Below are 20,704 nucleotides of genomic sequence, written 5' to 3'. Positions count from 1 at the left end.
TTAGGATAACTTTATAAGATTGAAAGTCATGTCTTTGACCAAGGAAAATTATATTCTATAATTATAATGAATAATACATATATATATATATATTTGCGAAAGTGTAATGTAAGATATTCATAAGTAACAAACAATACTCAAAACAAATATAAGTTTTTTTATAAAAACAGGATTTATATATATAAATCTATGATTACGTGTACTCATTTTTGTATCATCCCATAAGTAAGCAAATATTCTGACAAAGTATTAAACAGAGGTACTTTGTTTCCCATAATTTTTCATTACATATGTGTCAATCAATTTCTATTAAAATATCAGATAGAGGTTTTCGCTGAAGGTCAGGCACTGTAGCATCCTTTGCTGGATAACCAACTGGCAGTAGTACAACAAGCCTTTCATTAGAAGGACGTCCAAGAAGGTTGCGGATGGCAGGTCCACAGTTTAAAGGAGTAGAAGTCAGAGTTACCAAACCTGCGTACTAGTTTTGAAGTTCATATATTATTAATTCATATTATTCATAGGTATACAGTATAAGAGATTATAGTATTATAACAATATTACTTGTATAGCAGTGATGAGAATACCACAAGCAATAGATGTGCTCATTTCATTATAGTAATGAATTTTCTTATTTCCATTTGGTAAAATTCCATAAATTTGCTTAAACACAAATATTAAATAAGGAGCGGTAGTCAGGTATTCTTTAATCCAATTTGTTCTTAATGGAAGTAAATCAGTTGTCCATTTTACTCCCATTCTTTTTTTATAGTTTATTTCTTCTTCACTTTCAACGATAAGACGTATTTGTTCTTTCACCTTCTGATTTGATACCGCTACGAATGTCCATGGTTCTGTATGTGCACCACTAGGCGTAGTGCCTAAAACCGATTCAGATGTATAAAAGTTTTGTGAATGTAACAACATGATATTGTACCTGCAGCTTTTATTATCTCATGTATGACTTCTTTTGGTACAGGGTCAGGACTGAAAAATCTTATACTTCTCCTAGCAGCTACTATTTTATAAAACTCAGAAGCCCGACAGAGTACCTCTTCTTCAGAGGGTCTCTTATATACATAAGGGATATGTTTTAAATTTGTTGTTAGTACAGGTTCATCGCTATTTTCTAGTGTTTCCTGATTAATGTCTAGAATATCATAATTTTTTATTTTATTAAAAAAAATACATGACTAATCAGTAATTATTATTTACTATTACATAAAAATACAAATGAATTTCATAGTTTAAATAGTATACCTTTTTATAATTATTATTTAAAAAATTTAAAAACCTGGTAGTAATAATATTATAGTATTATTACCTTTTAGCTGCTCCATGGTATTATCCAAAATGTTAAAATTATGTCTTTTGTTTTGAATAAAAATAGTGCCCTTTTTTAACACTTCGTAAGATAATTTCAGAAAAATGTAAAGTATGATACTAATCAGTATATGATACCGGTATTTCGTCCAAAATGGTAAAAGTTCAGTAAACATTTTGAATAAAAATTTTACATTTATTTCAAGAACTAAAAGATTGAGTATACTACTCAACGGTTTCAGTTACGATATATTGAAGGCTAACAACGTAACAATATATATATATATATAAAAAGATATTGCGTTGAAACAAGTGAAGAGATACGTGTGACCTACAATAACTAAGTTATCGCTTTTAAACCGACTATGTATCCCACTACTCATGATACAAAGTAGATTTAATTAACAATTAATTTTTCGTCTATCATTTACTATACAACGAAGTATTCAAGTATTTGTGTCTTAAAAAAGTATACATATTGTGCTTAGTAAGTTTCTAATTTTCCAAATGTAACGAAGACTAACTATAATTCTTACTATACACGATTAGCGATTATTTAAAAAATTTTAAAATCGTCTTTTGCACCTTCTATCGTCTAGAGGAAAAAAAAGTATTATCTACTGAGGCATCTAATTACATCTTTAAGCAATACATGGAAACGATTTAATTATTCAGCGTAAAAGAGACTCAGGCTATTTAAAAAATAAATCCATCGAGACGCTGGCTTAGACAATGACTTTTATTAACATCCTACTATTGTTAAAGACTTGTTATTATAAATAAAGTCACTGTTTACTTTTAATAACTCTTATTCATTTCGATCAACATCGTGGTATATCGTTTCGCCTCCGTGTTTTATTACGTTTCGTAAACTTTTTGCTAGGGTTTGTATATCGAGTAAAATATTCACATTTTCCTTCTTTCAATTTTAATCCTTGGATGGCAGTCCATAAACAGCGATAACTGGTAAATTCTGACCTTTAAGTATAATACAGACAGGATATTTTTTAAAGTAACTTTATTATTATATATGAATAGAAAGACAAGAAATTATAGTTATGAATTTTATTCAAAAACTATCATTGTAGTTTTATTCTAAATATATGAAAATTATAAAATTACGGACAAACCGAAAAATAAAAATTAAAATTTAAAATATAAAATTACAAAAATTGTATAGGGATAAAAAATTATACAATTATAAAACCACGAAGAAATCATATTATATACATTATAAAACTTTTGAAATTATATCCATTATCGTTAGAACTATTGAACTACTTTAATATATACTTAAATATATTATACATACATAATTAGAATTAAAACAATATGATGAATATATGGCGAATAAGAAAATAAATAAGTATATGTAATCATATTTTTTTCAATAAAAGTAAATATCAATATTTAAAAAAACGCATCTTTTTAAAATTGCAATCAATCTTATATCATTTTATGTATGTAGTTCTAATGTTAATGAATCTTACAAAATTGCGTCTTATTATTAACATATTATTCCTGTTCGAAACGATAGAGTATACTGCATGAAAACTTAAGAAATTCATATGTAATTCGGTCCAAAAATATCCCTATCATTGCGCTAGAAAAGGATCAGAAAAACGGTCTATTAATGAAGATTGATCGGGATGCTGGAATCGATAAGATTATTTGATAATCACAGAAACATAAGTTATACTGCTTGTTTTCTATAGAGAAGCAATTTTAAAATTCAATATATTGTTAATCAATCTCCCATCAAAATTGTCTTCCCGTTTAATTTAGAATTAAATATGTTTTTCTCATCCTTTTGAACATTAAAAAAATGTTGATAACATTAGTTACGCAGTTTAATACTAATTAAGTTAAACTAACATAAAAATCAAACTAATATTATTCGTTTCTTACAAAATATCGTGGATCTATTACTTATTTTCAAAAGACTTATATCTTTGAATTTACATATCAAGTTATTCCCTTTCTCAATTACATTGGTTACAAAAAGTATTTGCACAGCATTTATTTATTATTGTAGCATTTACGTATTAATCAATCGAGCCTATGGATATTAAATTTCGTATGATTAATAATATGCAAGTACTTTCATATGACTACAAAAAGTGATATTCTGCAAATGAAACGTGAAACCTATTAAAAAAACACTTCATACGATCCTCCAAACTTAACAATTGTGTATTTTGTATTTTATTGCTTACTATCAAGAGATAAAATATAAGATAAGAAATTTTAAATCCTTCAAAACATAGTTTACCCTAGTATTTCTTTTCAACTATCAAGCGTCACAAAAGTTAAAAAATCAATAATGAACTTATCATATTTTTCTATTCTCTCGTGGTTTTCACTTAATATCGCACACGGTCGGTAATCTGTCGACAGTACTGACGCACCAACCGAAACCAGTTCAGTGTTGTACATTGCGCGTTGTGGATGCGCAGTATATTGAAACGTGCGTGTCTTCGTTGTCCGTCAACACGGACGCGAGAAAATTGTGGCAATCATGTAAAAACTCGGTATCAATGCGTCATTTCTCGGACCGATTCATTTATTCTTCGTGACAATCAGGACGATCGGTATTGTAACGCAATACAGAAAAACGATTCCATCTTGACGATCGTAAGTACATTAGAGAAAGAGAGAAAGATCTTGTGTCACGCGTAGACATAGACCACGTACGTTTTTGCGACGAACCAGAAGATCATCGACCCGCATCGTTTCGCGAAATGTGTTCTCGCTAAAGAAGATCGAGAGTTGTATCGTGAGTGACATCGAAATTTTATCGAGCAACAGGGACATGGAGAACGCCATGCAGCCGCCACCGCCACCCCCACCCTCGGAAATTCTTGAGAATACCAGCACAGAGCACACGGTCACCCACGTCTTGACATTTGGTACGTAACATTTTTGTTTTCTCTTATGTCTCAACACGGTGCCGTATAATCATAATCTCACCTATCTTTCAATTTTGATAACGTGCAATTGATTACTAATTGTTGATAACGTTCTTACGACGTACTCGTCTGCGTCGAGTAACTTCCTCTGATGTCACTTGACGTAAATATATTTAAAGAAACGTTGTGCTTTTTACTACCATAGGAATGATAGTCGTTCATATTTTTGGAGATTGTATGGTAGTTTAAAAAATGGTTTATTCGAAATTTTTATCTGTTTTAAATGTCAGTTAGATAATCTGTAGAAAATATTGAATGAAATTTATAGTTGAAAGTATCAGGTTTGAAGTTACTTGTCATGTTATAATTTACTATTCGATACAAAGTCTATTCTCTGATTTACAAAATATGAAGCGTTTTTTGATGTCTTATAAATATTAATTATTTAATATTTGGTTCCTGTATATTGAGTCTGATAAAGTTAATAACAAGAAGGTAAAAAGATGCATATATATGACAAATTTGAATTTTCTTTGAAAATTATGATACAAGGGATTTCTTTTGTCTGTATTAAGCCTCAGTTAGTCAGTGTACAGAAAAAATTGAACTGAATTTATAATCAAAAGTGTGAAGTTTAAAACTACTTGTCGTATAACAGTATGTTGTTCGATACAAAAAAGATTGTCTGATTTGAAGAATATGGAAGATATAAAGTCAATTACAAAAAGATCAAAGTATGCATTCAGATGAACTATAATTTCTTTCTACAAAATGAAGTAACATTTGATAATTTGATCTAAAGTGTTTTATGGTTAGTTTAAAATCTCCATTATACATGTAGCTTATCCTTGCTTTTCCTGTCTCATTTTTTTTTTTTTTTTTTTTTTAAATAATATGTAAACTGTAGCCTATATAGGCCTAATATTACTTGAAGGTTCTAAGAATACTATATTGGTTCTGAAATTTGTGATATCAACATACTGACCATCATTCTCTCTTCTTTCTGAGAATAAAGGAAGCATTCGCATGCAAGATTCCCAAAGAACAGAAATGACACATATACATATGTGAACTTCTAAATTTAGTGGCTTGCCAGCTAGAAGGTGGTAACCTTTTAAGCGAGCAATATTGGATGTTCTTTGTTGGTTGATGAAACAGAACAATGTAGTCGTGGTAGTGAAATGTTTATCGGCCTTTGTTGACATATATGGTAGATTTTAAAATAAACCTGTTGACCTTTCTTAATTAGTTTTCTGCAATGCATATTACACTTTATTATATAACTAATTAAATTGGACAATCCATATTAGTTGTAGGCTGCTTTATATTTTATCGATTAACAGTAACTCCTAATCAAAAAGTACTTTCTGACCATTTTTTATATAAAATAAGCACATTACCTATTCTGAACTTTTCAAACGAAATTTTTTGAAAATGATTAAGAAACAAGTATGATTCTTTATATTTTATTCTTTTTATTTTAAATTTTTCATGAAAGAATATATATATCTACAAAAATTAGTGAAACATTTCTCCGTCGTTACGAAATAATATTTTAATCTTTTAATACGATTTTTTCCAAGAGAATTAGACAGATTTAAACGAAGCCAGGAAGAAATTACATAGGAAAATAATTCATGCAAAGTAAATTTGAAGAAAACACCACGCAATGATGTTGCATCATAGTCATATTCACAGTAGTTCAAGGTCATCATATCTACACGCTCAATACAATAAAAGATATTTCGTAACAGCAATTTTAATCAAAAACTAAAATCTTATCTACTTTATGAGAATTTGTTAATTAAGTTATCCATACAAAATATGTTTAATTAAGTTTCATTTAGTTTTATCCGCATTTCGTAATAAATAACAATATAAAAGTACCAGTCATACGGATGTATTTAATAATAAGTTAATACATAAAAGGAAGTTATACTTGTGTCTAGATTTCAATAGATGCATACACAACATAATTTTATCGATCGCATAGACGTTTTGTTTATCGACGATCGATATTTATCTTTGGATGCAGGTCGGGCATTTAAACTGCACGGCAATTTGTGTCAATTATATTCTTACATACTACAAGCTATACGTTTATCTGTTTATTAATATAATCATAAATATTACACAGTTGGACTTGAGCGGTATGTTTCCTAACGATATAATATATATACATATACATATATATATATATATATATATATATATATACATATCATGAATCATAAATGCCGTGTTCCTTGAAGGCGCATGCCTCTACCATGATGTTTCCAACTCTTTTTAGTATATTCCTCAACCATGCTCCTTCCTTATCTTCGTTATACGAAAACCAACATTATCTAGCCGCTTAAACAACCGCGTGGCAGGGGTAGACGCGTCGTGGTGGGGATACGATATTTACGATTCATGGCGTATAATTTTCTCCTCGATACGCGAAATTTCAACGAAGTCGCATTTTCACATGTAAAATTCTGGTACGATCGGGACGCAAATGGAACGTTGATCGATAAAAATATTACTGCAATAAACAGCCTGTCAACGATTTGAGCAATAAATTACTAAGAGAAACTGGTAATAAAGTCAATAGGCGATCCTCCTTCTCTAACCTCACTTTTCCGAGAAACTTCATAACAAAATAGAATATTTAACCCTTCTTTTTTTTCTTAGCATTCGTATAAAATAAGTATTTGTTGAATTAAAATTCACTTAAATTTAATCTCTTGTTTTCTACGCTCTGAAAACAAGAACATATTCTCACATTATCCATACGAGTGACTTCAATTTACGTAACATATATGCATGGGTTAAAAATCTGAATCTTTAGTTTATTTTTCATTATTTCTGTGCGTACGAGACGAATCAGATAATTCGATTTCGTTGAAATGGAGAAATAGGATTAACTGGTATTACGCAACTGCGCAGGGAACCGGGTTCGGTTGGTCCGTTACTGGGCGGATCTCGGTGTTTTCCAAATCAGCTGTTAGTCGCCGGCGAAGGGTGACTCGCGAGTCTCGTAGTGGGGGGCCCGTCAGTCGGCTTTCAGACTTGGGCCGCTGCGTATCGTGTTTTGTTTACCGCGCATCACGATCCGTCGTATCTACGTGTACGTAGTGTACGTAACCTCGTGTACGTCAAATATCGTTTTTCCATCGTACTTGTAACATATCGGTCAAGTGAAAGTGAAACGAGACATATCGACTGGAAGCTTTTTGAAAAGCAAAACCATATTCGTATTACACGCTTACGACCTCTACGCTGTATAGTAGTTACACTATCGGTTGTTGGTTCGCGCGATCGACTGCGTGGTGTAAAACGTCAAGAGGTCTGCGTGTTACATGATTGCGGGGCCGCGTATCGAACGTGACACGCGAAAAAGACACGCTGCGCCAAGTACAACGTTCCTTTTTACGTCGTACGATACATTGGTCAGACAGGCAGCAGCAGCAGTCGCCTCGTGAAACCATATGCTCTTGTGGTGTTACGTACCCGGGTACTGCACCTAGTGGAAACTTCCATGTATCGATGAAGGGGGACACTGTGACGTGCCTTAGAAGCGCAGTAAATATTTAAAAATAAATACCAACGCGAAGCCCCGTGTGCCCTGTATACACGGGCGAGGCTCGAGAGAGTGTCACGGTGTGCGAGTGTGTGTAGTGTGTCTATCGAAAACATTGGAGCAGCGGAACACGTGGCAGCAGTGGTCACGGCTAATCAATCTATCCACTTTTCCACACGCTGTCTCTTCCTGAGTCAACGTTACGTTCGAGCAGATCGCGCAGATATTCGCGAAGGTGGCCAAGGCCGAGGCCTGCTCTCCGTACAAGGTACGCGACTTAAAGTGTGTCAGTAGGATAACGACGGCCGATCCGTTTCGTTCGGCCTGACACTTTTGCCTGACTCGACTCTTAGGAATTGGAACACGACTGCATAACTAGAGAAAGGGATTGCGCCATGGTCGGTCGGAACTTTTTCGAATACACGGTAGTTAACCGCGTTAACTGGCCGGAATTTTTTTTTATCTTGCTTCGTTTCTTGTTGTAACCTATGGTTCACCGATGACCCGTATCAAAGTATTTCGTATAATGTATTGCATGGATCGTTGGTGACCCGTGAGCTACTTAATCGTAACGTCGATCGGTGTATTAATTATTATTTATATCGTAATACTTTGTATACCATATAACGCGTGAATATAATGCGAATACTAAACTTTGCTACGTAAAATACTTCTTGATATCCTCTGTCGGTATATTAATCGTGGTGTATTGTTATATTTTATACGTTAGGGCTCTTTCCTTAAAATAATAATATTTTCGATTTTGTAATCGATTTTGTAATATTATGGAATACAGATTATTTGATAAACGTCACGAATACGCTGCGTGGGTTATGTGGCCCACGCTGCAACTTTAGTTCAAGCCATTTGATATTTTGTCCATAAAAAGAAACAGTATCGCGAAATATTTCCTGGATCCTCTTGCACGATAATTTACCTCTTAATAGTATTAGCAAGTTGACAAATTATACGTTACAGACTATGAACTTTCCCTCTATAAGATGTTGTAATTTTTCATCAAATAGAATAATCGAATAATTTATAGTATGTAAAGTTTATTTGGAAAAGATTTGTATTTTTTATTATCAAGTTCACTACTGTTGTTGATAATTTGTAACTTATGATTTATATTGCAATATTTTATATATTCGGCCTTTTTCTTTGTAATAATAATTTTTGCAACTATTATGAAACATAATTCATTTATGTCACGTTTAGATGACAAATTTGAAAACCGATATAGCTCTGAATCTATTAACTAATCTATTAACATCGCTATCTCCACAAATTCTTAGAACTGATTTCTTGCAGTAAACCTTTCGTGTTACGTATCTATTTAAAATAAACAAATGTTTAAGTATCCGTATACCATTCGTGTTTAGCGATTGTTTAGAAGTCGACAACTGGCTATTGGACGAGACCTTTGGTCGATTATCGAACAAAATATATCTCTAGGAAACCCCGAGTATCTCTTTGTCTCTTTAAGATATAGATACTATACTCGTTTGTTTATTTCGTATGAAGATAGTATTTTGATCAGAATTTACAACAGCATTTGTATCAAAATATTGCTACGAACCAAGTATGCTTAAATAAGGTTAGGATTTCTAAATGGACCTCCAAGGTGCTATAAAATATAGCATTAACGCTCAGAAATACAAAGAGGAAGTTTCGTTATAGCACGTGGTAACAATCCTTTTGTTCTCGGGCTCGTTCGTATTCTTGTTTTTCGATTCGTTTACTGTTACAATGAATTTTCGTAAGATATTATTCGATCTCTTTGAAGAACCAAAATTGTTACTAAATTTGAATTTTTTTTTTAGAATCATAGTTACTTTTCGCTACCACTGTACGTCTTTATCCCTTAATGAACAAATACAATTTCGATACAACGTTGCGTTTCTCTCGATAACTACTCGGATAATATCTCGAGCGGTATCCGTGTAGCGAAATTACTTTAGTATACGATTTTCGCGCCTCGTTGCGAAGAAACGCTACTTTCGGTCGGATTTGACATGCCTTGCCCCTCCCTTTCCTCATTGGCGAATCGTGTTGCGTCATCGGGAGAGCGAGGGGAGGTTATGGCGATGACGATGACGGTAGGAAGAGAAAAAAATGAAAGAAGAGAAGAAGTTGTAGCGAGTGGCGAAAATTGAGTCGACGTGCACCGGTTTTCAGCGGATACGGCGGTACATCCGAGCGCGTAAGCAGGTTAGTTACCGATTGTTTGGCCGTGGTATCCGACTACGCGAATAATACGGTTACGGTTAACCCAATACTCGCGTGATACACTGTTCAACCGAGCAATGGCAGTTATATTAATACGTTGTTACAGGGTGTCTGGTTCGAACAGGGAACACGTGATACGTGTATCGGGGTCACTGGTTCGGGTTAGGTTTAAACTTTGCGTGTAATTAGCGCACTCTGTGTATAGTACTTCATAATGTTCACCGATAGGAAGCTTGTTTTTGACGCTCGCTCTGACCGGTAGTTTTCAACGTTTACTAAGAAATATCGCTATGTACAAATGGTTCGCGTATGTATTTGAACATTTGCAGAAATTTTTTACGAGTACAATTATGCAAGTTACACGAAATATCTTGAAGTTTCATTCAACGAGACGCGATTACTTGCCGTCGTTCTATTGGTAAGATTTGCAACGAATCTGACAATTTATATAGACGTAACGAGACGTTTATCGTAAATATAAATCTAGCTAAAGGAAAGTTTCGCGTAACGTGTAATAAAGTAACGTGTTCGTGAAAATTTTTCGTTGGAAGCGTTAGTGTTTCGTAAATAAATATGGCCGAATCTTTCGTTAATGTTTTATTGGCAATTCTGTTTGTTCAAGTGTATTTATTTGATGTTTAGTAGGAGCCCACCGGTTGATCAATGATATCTTTATTGCGTCAATTTTTTTATTAGATGATTATATAAAATTGTATGGCATAACCTATATATATATATATACACACGCACACACATACAGGTTCAAACCCCCCTCCCCCACACTTACGAAAATGATTTGCCCAGTCGCGTCAGTAGATGTAAACACAATTGGCCACGTGTAACTTCAGCTATTAGTTAGTGAATTACGATGCTCACGGATGGCTTTCTATCATTATGTAGAAAATATTTAACACGTTCACGTCTTCGTGTTTATGATAACTTTATAATATTGAATTGTTATGCTTTTACTATCGAATTTTTGTTTTATAAGTTATGTTTATAATATTGAGATGAAACAAAATAAATCCTACTTTTTTTTTTTAATCAATATACGTTAAATTTCCATTATTTAAATTTTAAACTGTATGGAAATTTTTCCTAGTTACTAAACGAACTACGTTTTTGGCGGTACGCACCGTCTGATGGAACGTTGAAGCGTGAGTCACCGGTGATACGCGCCGGCGTGAACGTGTCAATCTGACCTGATAAACCTAATACCTATTTTGCAATATCTTAGCATTGGGAATCGACTTTGTCTTCCCTACCAGTTTTGCCCAGGTATTTCTACTTATTTTTCTCGATTCGAGCCTGTTGCACAGAGTGTGATATCACGTGTACCAAGCCTTGTTTTTATTAAACAGTGTTATACGCAGTATGCACTAAATTTACCGAAACTTTGCCTCAAAATGCTCGAGATAAACGATTGTTATCACTTGGATAATAATTTTTATTTAAGAAATTTCATTCGAGGGAGAAAACTCGGAAAGATTAAATCACGTTTAACTAGCGTGTCAAGGTAGAGCAAAAGATAGAGTGACACGTGGATTTCGAGGAATATGTATTTCGTGATGTAACCGGCGTCGATGATAAGTGAGATACGACATTTTTTTCTAGTCATTATTTTATGATAGTTTCATGTTTGAGAATCAATGTTATAACCCTGAGCTTATTACGATATCTCGAAAAGTATTGTTAAAAATCGTAGAATACGTAATATCGATGATTCGATTGTGAACATACGATGCAAATATATAAAGTATAGCACTCGTTGCAATACCGAGTATGCGAAACAAATTTTTTCCTATGTTCCACTCTTTTAATTTATTTTATAAAATATACTTTATTCTATGAAATTTTGGTAATGCAATAACGATATCGAAAGATATAGTATACGACGAAATAGAATGCAACATTCTTACAAGAAGAAACTGAATAGTAGTGAAATTAGAGTTTTCACAATTAGCGATTGGAAAAATTTAATTCCAACTCTTATATCGTACTAAACTTTCTTGAATCCATTAGTGTAATAAGTAGTTCGCTACACGTATGAAATACGGTTTAATAAGACAATGAAACAGCTACGAACGAAATTATGATTAACAGACAGAGTTATTAGGTTCTCGATGGTAGATTGAATCGTGATTTTACACTGTTAAGCAATGTATCCAGCGAGAAATTTCATTTTAATTGTAGCAATGTAATAGCTGTTAATAAAACGGTAATTTAAGTAAATTACGCGGAATCATTATCAGGAAAAGTGAACGATGTTTCGAAGTAGAGTCTGTCATTCTGCTTGTCTCATTAAATCCGGGTTTTGATAGATGAACACTAGAGTTTTCATATTGCAGGAAACTGCAGATATCTTACACACCGTGATAGCGCTAATGACTATTAGCATCGATCATCGGAATAAAAAGTTAAAATGTTATTTGTTAATATCGGTAGTTCTATATTAAGGAGATTCCATAGCAATAATTCTAAATATTTACTTTATAATATTGGTACAATCACGTCAGATATTTTTGTTCTTTCCATATACGTGAATTTTTTATTTTATCGTTAGGAGTAGTTTTATTGGCGTGTTGAAAGCTTTTATCGCAATAATTCTATACGTTCGTCTCTTTTCTATATATTTTTCGATATTTCATTCTACGTATTTTTCTTTTAATATTCTACCACCAAATATCGTCAGTGTTATCGTCGATACGATAAATATTTGAAAAATATTTGAGAGTAGACATACGTTGCGAATATGTTTTTCATCGTAGCATTCGAGTTTCTTCTATCCAGCTAAATAACTATTTCTTCGTACGTTTGGTATTGTCGCAGGTAATTCAAATACTCGGTACAATCGTTAGGAAAGAAATTTCCTAGATTTGTATTGACGCGTTTAGTGCCTTTGGGGTAGTTACTTTCATTTATTTATTATTCAGTTTTATGAGGGGGGCAGCATCTTGTCGAGCAAAGGAAAGGTACGTTGCTGCTGCGTTTATGGAAAGTATTACCGAAACTATTACAGAAAATAAACGATTAAAAATTCCAGGTAAAAGCACTTAAATTTCCTTACTGGGCAATAAACGGGATTTTCATTGTGTAGCTTCTAACCTATTATACTATACTTTTGGTAGTTACCCTAACGGTTAATCCTTGGAATATTAAATTTTGAAAATTTTAAAATCTGTATACTTTTACTATCGTATTTGTACATTTCCTATCGTAAATTAGAAATTAAGGTACGTGAAGACTACGTTAAACAATGTTCTATGACTCGGCACTTTAACTTTAACTGTTTTTAATTAATTAAATATTTAAATATTTAATATTTCTATAATAATTTATATTTTATATATTATATAATCTATAATATTTAATATTTCTATAATAATTTATAGAAATATTAAATATTAATAATTAAATACTAATATTTCGATAATTAAATATTTCTTAACATTGTTTCTCCTTAGATTTGATTTTAATTTCATTTTCAAACTTTCAATTCTTGTACGTCGTACAGATCGTAAATATGTACGTATCTTAATCAGCGTTCTACAATTTGCTGTTTTAACGAATGTTAAAGTATAAATGAATTTTATGCTACCAAACCATCTTCCACGGTTAAATATGTATTTCAAGATTACTTTCTCTTAAACTTGCTTTCAACATCTTGCTACAATTTCACTTCGAAGAAAATCTACTAGTCATTGATCAAGCCATCTTACTATTCTTTTTTATATAACAAACCGTTTTTCTCTCTTGCGATCTTAAACGTTCGTTTCAATTTCAATCTCGCTTTCAAACTTTCAGTTCGTAACACGGGACGTGTCGATCGATCGGTCGTGTCTCATCGATTAAACGTACGATTACGATAACGATGACCGTATTACATCCGTGCATCCGGATGTCGAGCGTTCGATTTCTTACCGGGGTATTCGGTCGTTTCTGGCTGATACCGAAGGATCTCCGAGAAAACGCTATCGACCAATTCTTACCTCGCGTTGAGCGGACGACACGTGAAAAACACGATAGGTTGTACGAGTTTCGATGTCGAGAAAACGAAAATTTCCTTCTCCAAACGTATAAAGTGTTCGATTTTTTGGCAATGTTGCGTTAACCATAGGCGTATGATTAAAATGAGAATCGTTTAGGTAAATGGGAATTTTAGGTAAATTTGTGCAAATTCTTATTCTTAGAGATAGAGATAAAGAATTGGAATTTGAATAAAAGGAGGTAGCGATATGTATTTTGTTTCCACCTATGTTTTACATATTTTCCATCTTTCTACGTTTTTGCATATTGACGCTTCTCGTAACTGTATAAATATCTAATTATTAGCGAGTATTTTGGAAAAATTTAAATACCGCAAAGGTGTATGAAATATTCGAAATAAAATATACGTTGTAACATGTGATATCTGGCTAGTTGTTGGTATTAAATAGAGAAGAAAAATTGAGTGTACCGCTATATAGAAATCGATACGAGGGAAAATTAGATATGTATATTATTAGCATCGAAAAGGGAGAGGATATTAAGTGTAAAAATAAAAATTTATTCAATAATTAAAAATCCAACGAATGATAATTTAGCATACGTATGAAAATATGAAGAAACTATAGTTTGATATATTTGAGATAATACTCGTTTCCTTTATAGATAGACTCGTCCTCTCGTTCGTGGATAATTAGAATAGAATTAGCAATAGTTTTTACAGGATTTAGCTTAGCGCGTTAAGGAAGTACAGTTTTATTTTTGCCAATTACGTCGTTTTGGCGATTAAGTAACGATATATCGTACGGTGCCTCGCGCTTCGATCTTTGGGGGAAACTATTCACCACGAATTTCGGCATATTCGACAAGTGCGAAATCGTAGCGACACTCGGTATGACGCATTGAAAATAATTTTATCTTAGATAAAGTGCATCATTCGCCGACCTGGTGCAATCTAGTCGCGTGTCTATCTCGACCATCGCTCGCGCGTTATATATAGAATTGATCCGAAGATGGATTGTTCCGTTGGAATTCGATTATTCTTGCAAGAGCCTCTTCTTCTTGCACGAAGAAAAATACTTGGAAATAAAAAGAAAAGTAGTTATTCTTTTGTTAAAGATTATTCATCGTACGTAGCATAGTATATATAAATATATAAATTTTTTACAAATAAAATTTGTTATTGCAAACTTTTTCGTCTAACGTTGTTTTAATAAATATGGACTCTGATCGTTTCTTCTTGGTGAAAATCTTGAATAAACAAGAAAATGAACGCTGCAAGTAAAATTTTTAAACACTAGAAACGGGGACTTTCTTACCTGAGGACTTTGATCGTAATTCTATTTCTGTAGGAAGGACCGTTAATGCAAAGTCCTGTTTACGAATTTTATCGCAGACCTGGGATTATACCTAGGATCTTGAACCCTCATTAAGGCAATCCATCTTCGGTCTTCTATGCTAACGATTCGTCATCGGTAAACGATAATCCGCAAATAGGGTTGTGTTAACTGTACTTTATTTACATCGCAGGTATACCTACTCACAGTAGAGTCATAGAAAACGATTGAGGGAGGATTCAGTCTATCTCAGACAGCGGAGCGAGCAAGTTGTTCGAGCAGTCTGTTCGCATCTAGCAGTCTAGTAATCGCTGGAACTTTGCTTGCAAACTTATTTAGAAGGCATTCGAGTTTCTACGCTCACTCGAAGAGAGAAGAGGAATAAGGATTCAAACTTTCGTTGGATCTGAACCGAAGAAGCCAACTGTTGACTGTCTGACAGTGGCGCGTAATATCACGCTGAAGAGAATTTACTATTCAGTGGCAAGAAAATAGTCTTCGGAGGAAGAATCTGGACAAGAAGAGATCCATCGAAGCGGATCATGCAACGATTTCTTTGCTGACCCGTTCCTGGTCGTGTGTCCTCGCGTTTGCTTCGTGCAGTGATATCGCGAGCAGTACGAGTGAAAAAGTGTGCCAAGTTGTGCGAAAAAGTGTGAAAAGTTATGTCAAAGATTAGTGATCCATCGATGAACGTCATGAAGAACCCGGAGCACGAAAGTGGCTATTTCGAGGACGGAAGCGACATAGAGATGACCGTCGAGGAGACGATTGACGTCGAGGAGGAGATTGTCATCGAAGAATACACGGAGACCTGTTACGGGTTGACCAAGGCCATTCACGAGCTCGACGTCAGTAACTTGGACGAGCCGGTTCCTGACCATCACGAGGACAAATCGAACAAAGGTAAGGCGTGATCTTTTCCAAAGAAAAGTATATCCACCATATTTATCGATGGTTTTATCGATTTGATCCGATGTACGATTGATCGTGTATAAAGAGAATAGAGTAAGGAACGACAGTCAACGTATCGATAAGAGACTAGAGTATCGGTAATTATTATATTCTAGAAAAAATTCTTAATGTTGGAATCGAATGTTTTTTGAACGCATCTTTTAACGTAGGTCGACGAAGATAAACGGAATAACATTATCGTATTATAGGAACATTTTTTACGCTAGAATTATCGATATTTCGTGCGTTTCTTTTAACGTAGTATTATAAAAATAAACGGATACACCGCGATAGAGACAACGAAAGAGGTTCGATTTAATTCAACTTACAAGTTCGTGATTATTATTTCAGATAAAAATTTGAAAGTTGCTCTATGCTTATAGCGTTTCAAATATCTTCAAATTCTATATCGTAAAGAAGAAATCAAATTTTTTCTAATACGGCTAGATGACTCTATACGGTCAACGTGGCGTATAACCGTGTTTCAATCTCAACGAACATTTATACACAGTCACGCAATCGTCGATAATTTGTTTGATGCGACATTTAGGTAATCCAACTTCTTGTTATTCGAGAAACGTCGACGCAAACTTTCGCTCTCTCTTCTCATCCTCATAGCGGTTCGTTGAATTAAATAAAGCTATAAACGCGTACCCTTGCTACCATAAACGCACGACCACGGAAGAAATAACGCTACCCAAGAAGCAAGTCTATTCTTGGTGAGAAATGCTAGCAAAACGATCATCGGTCTGTGCTATTCTTATCGTTACGAGTATAATTAACGACTCGCAAAGCGATCTCCAAAATTATCCGCAAACGAATCACTTAAAGATCGAAAATCGTTCTGTCGAAAGGCTCGTTTGCATCCAAAAGGCTGTCTTTCTTTACTCTGGTAACGATCCTAGTAAATAAACTTAGCGTACGGTGTTCGCATTAGATAGACCCAATTAGCCACTAGACCGATGGTGTACAGTTAGTGGAATCGATGTACGATGAGGTCGTACGATTTGCCAAGCGTTGAAGTCTCTAAGCTTTCAGTGCTTGCGATAGTAATTTCGCAAATGTAAAATAAAATGTTTGTATATCATGATCGTAAAGCAAGATGGCAGTTAGGAAAAAGCGTGAAATAAGATATTTTGTATTTTTCGATCGCTGTGATTATTTCGCGTTGATTAAACGAATCGGCACTCAATTATGGTAAATATCTCGGACGCAATTGCAGGAAAAAGTTGTAATTACAGAGAAACGTAGAATAAGATATTCTTTCGTGTTCTTTGAAATTATAGTAAACATTTTGTCTTAATTCGAAGCAAAACTACGCTAAAATATAACATATCTTTACTTTGAAATAAAATAATATAGCGAACATAGTAGATTGTTTAGTTTAAATTATTAAAAATTGTATAATAGTCGTTTGATAAATTTTTTCCATTGTTGGCGAAGAGACGAGTTTAGGATTGTACGGCGTCAACTGTTAATCGTTATAAAGAATAAAAAATAGAAAAAAAAAAAGAAGAATGTAATACATCTCGGTAAAAAGAAATCATGTTATCGAGAAATGTTAATTTACAAATGACATTTACATCTCGAGATTCAAGAAGACGTTTCTACAAGACGCTATACGAGTGGCTATATAAATCAGCGTTACCACTTAATATTTTAATTTACAGCCTCGTTAGATCGTTTTCTCGAACTGTACTTTTAGGTTGGGACGAGTTCTGAATGTCCCGTTGAACGTGTAGAGCTTCGTTCCAAAGGTTGTGTCGCGTTTTCGTGAGCATCGTGCTATCTCACAGAGACAGTGAGTCACTCTGTAAGCGCGTACAACGTCACGTTTAACCCTCTTCTAGTACCTAGAAAGTAAAACGATCACGTGTCGGCACCGTTACGATTTTAAAGCACTCGTAAAAGAGGAATTATCAATGATCCTCGATGACTCATCTTTTAGTCACTTACTAGTCACTTTTGTTTATCCATGAAAAATCCGTTTCTTCGTAATAGGAATTTTTCTTATTTGTTTCTCTGTAACAGCAGGACGATAAGTATTAATTTTTTATTAGCAAAAATGCGACAGGGCGAAGATGAAAGAAATTTCCGGATTTGATCGCGGGCCAAACGCTTCTATTATTGCAACTGTTCAACCACAGAATCCGTTGTATCGCGTAACGCTCGTTCCAAGTGCAATCGTACTTGAAATTAGTTGCAACAAAGCTAACTGAGCGCACTCGAAACACTATTATCCGAAATGTTATCTGATCGCGACGACGAAATAAAAAACAACGACGATTCGATTTGTTATTCGGGCTTTCGTAAATCAATTTTCAATCGAACATTCTACAATCGTGTCGACGCGTATTCGCTCGATCAATTACACTCGTCTTTCAAATTATAGATCATTATTTTATATAAAACAAATTATAAATTTAATTGCCATAAATACTAATCGAGTCAAACAAGTTAACGATTTAATAGCGTAACAGAGTAAAAGTATAGTTACGCAAGAACGAGTTAAACGACGATCTTTCATGAATTTTAAATGTACGCGAACGTTATATCGAAGATGAGTACCTTAAGCTCTCGTAAACCTCTCACGATATTCGAACACCTGTTACAACTCCTCAACACCGTGTTCCAAGCATCCTGGAACGTCCGAAGGGCGTAGCAAAAATGCTTTGGTACAGTTGCAAGCCGTAGACACCTCAAATTACCCCGTAAAGAATATTCCCAGCTAAAACCGGACCTCGAAAAAATACATACCCCTAAGCGAATTCAATACTCCGATTTCGAACAAGTTGACCAGACATACGTTTAACGTACAGAATTTTCGAGATATCGAATACCTCAAAGAGGAAATATATGGCCAAGCAACGATACCATACCACAACTGACGCGTACTTTTCCTTGACTAACGCGAGCAAAGATTTTTAGAAGATCGTTAGAAGCTTAACTTGTCGATTAAAATATATTTTCGGGAGAAATTTTGTCGTTATTTTATATATATATATTTCTGGTAAAGTTTATTTACAAATTATGCACACGCTAAATCGGTTAGATTTGAAATCAGTTGAATCGTATTACGTTTAAGATTAGGTTTGGTTGGAAAATAAAGAAAATTAATAATTACACTGTTGGCGTAAAAGATGTTCCGGAAATAAATTTCCTTATCGCGGAGAGAGTTCTACTATCGGATGGATGTGGGTGTTAGGCTTGGGTCAAGTTTTGTTTTAAATTTAATTTTTCTTTGGGTCGAAAGTAACCTATTTCGGCGCAATAAAGAACCTAAGAATAAACTTTCTTACGGTGAGAAAAGTCAAGATGGTGCCTTTAGTATCTTAGTCGAGCGAACCGATTAGAAGGCGATGGTGCAATTTATCCTGCTTGTCACCCTCTCGTAATTGCAAGCTCGGGAGCAGAGCTCTATTCTTTGAGATATACTCGTATAGCTTGGGATACTCGTGGGACCCTGGTACCAACGCAATAACAATAATTGTGTCTTCAAATTATCGGATCGCCCGGAACGTTTCTAGCGAAACTTGAGAAAAATTTCAAGCCAATGAATTTTTATAAAATTTTCATAGAATCGAGTAATCTTTTCAAATATCACGTTTGTCGTTGAATTTTCCCCACTCGTTGATAAAATGGTTGTCGTTGTTTCGTTATTTAGTAAAAGTTCAATGATCTTCTCGCCATGTAACCGACTATGGTCGTAGTTTAATTATTAATTGGTAGATTTTCTCAACCAACCAGAAAAGCTAATATTCGTCGTAAAAGATTCGTCGCTAAAGGCGAAGCGCGAAACGCACAGTGAACTTCTATCCCGACCGCTCGAAGAAATTCGACGGCAGACACTCTTAACCGCATGATGCGGTTTTCCGCCCTATCTCGTCCATGTGTGTACGTTCATCTTCCGTTTTTTCTTTTTTCTTCCTTCGCCTCTTTCGCGTTTCTTTTTCCTCTGTCATTTTGCCTTCTTTTTCTCGCGGTTTGCACGCGTACACACTGGACATCGATCCGGCTAACGCGTGACCGACGCACGTACTTACACACTTTCTCATCCGCATTCTTCTCCGAACGGTTTTGCTCCGGTGAAAGAGACGACGAGAGAGAGAAGGCGATGCATGCAATTGGGTCCAGCTTGCGGGTCAGTCGCGACTGCATCGTGTTCTCGAAGGACACCCGTGTAGTGACTGACATCCGTACGCGTCGATGATTAGACCGCGGTCTTTTATGCAACTGTCACATTAAAGATACAAAAATGCGCTCAAACGTACGAAGAATAATATCCTTTATAATGCTTAATGGATGATATCCGAATGGGATTTTTATGCAATTATGAGAATTTAAAGATACGGAATATAGTACTCTGTGTAATATCTGATAGATGGTGTTTAATATGACTTTTATGA

General features: G+C 34.3%; 2 protein-coding genes across 4 annotated transcripts in view; one reads left to right on the top strand and one right to left on the bottom strand.

The window, feature by feature from the left end:
- Positions 1-33: 33 nt before the first annotated feature.
- Positions 34-1,649, bottom strand: LOC126925154 (iodotyrosine deiodinase). Its single transcript, XM_050740466.1, has 4 exons — positions 1,325-1,649; positions 938-1,150; positions 565-881; positions 34-481 (listed from the first exon to the last, which is right to left on the bottom strand). The coding sequence occupies exons 1-4, from the start codon at positions 1,497-1,499 to the stop codon at positions 296-298; spliced, it is 891 nt and encodes a 296-aa protein (XP_050596423.1). The 5' UTR covers positions 1,500-1,649; the 3' UTR covers positions 34-295.
- A 2,061-nt stretch (positions 1,650-3,710) lies between these two features.
- Positions 3,711-20,704, top strand: part of LOC126925113 (ribosomal protein S6 kinase alpha-5-like) — a 54,199-nt gene continuing 37,205 nt past the window's right edge. Inside the window, exons 1-3 of one of the 3 annotated variants that reach the window (XM_050740368.1) lie at positions 4,129-4,232; positions 7,161-8,062; positions 15,538-16,250. In XM_050740368.1, the coding sequence (XP_050596325.1) occupies positions 16,010-16,250 (241 nt within the window). In that variant the 5' untranslated portion in view covers positions 4,129-4,232; positions 7,161-8,062; positions 15,538-16,009. Of the gene's footprint in view, positions 4,233-7,160; positions 8,063-15,537; positions 16,251-20,704 lie in introns of all 3 variants that reach the window. The other 2 variants (XM_050740369.1, XM_050740370.1) reach the window with 2 other exon arrangements.

The sequence above is a fragment of the Bombus affinis genome, chromosome 15, assembly GCF_024516045.1.
Source record: "Bombus affinis isolate iyBomAffi1 chromosome 15, iyBomAffi1.2, whole genome shotgun sequence".
NCBI lineage: Eukaryota > Metazoa > Arthropoda > Insecta > Hymenoptera > Apidae > Bombus > Bombus affinis.
The sequence above is the reverse complement of the archived record's forward strand: the minus strand, read 5'-3'. Positions and strand labels throughout refer to the sequence as shown.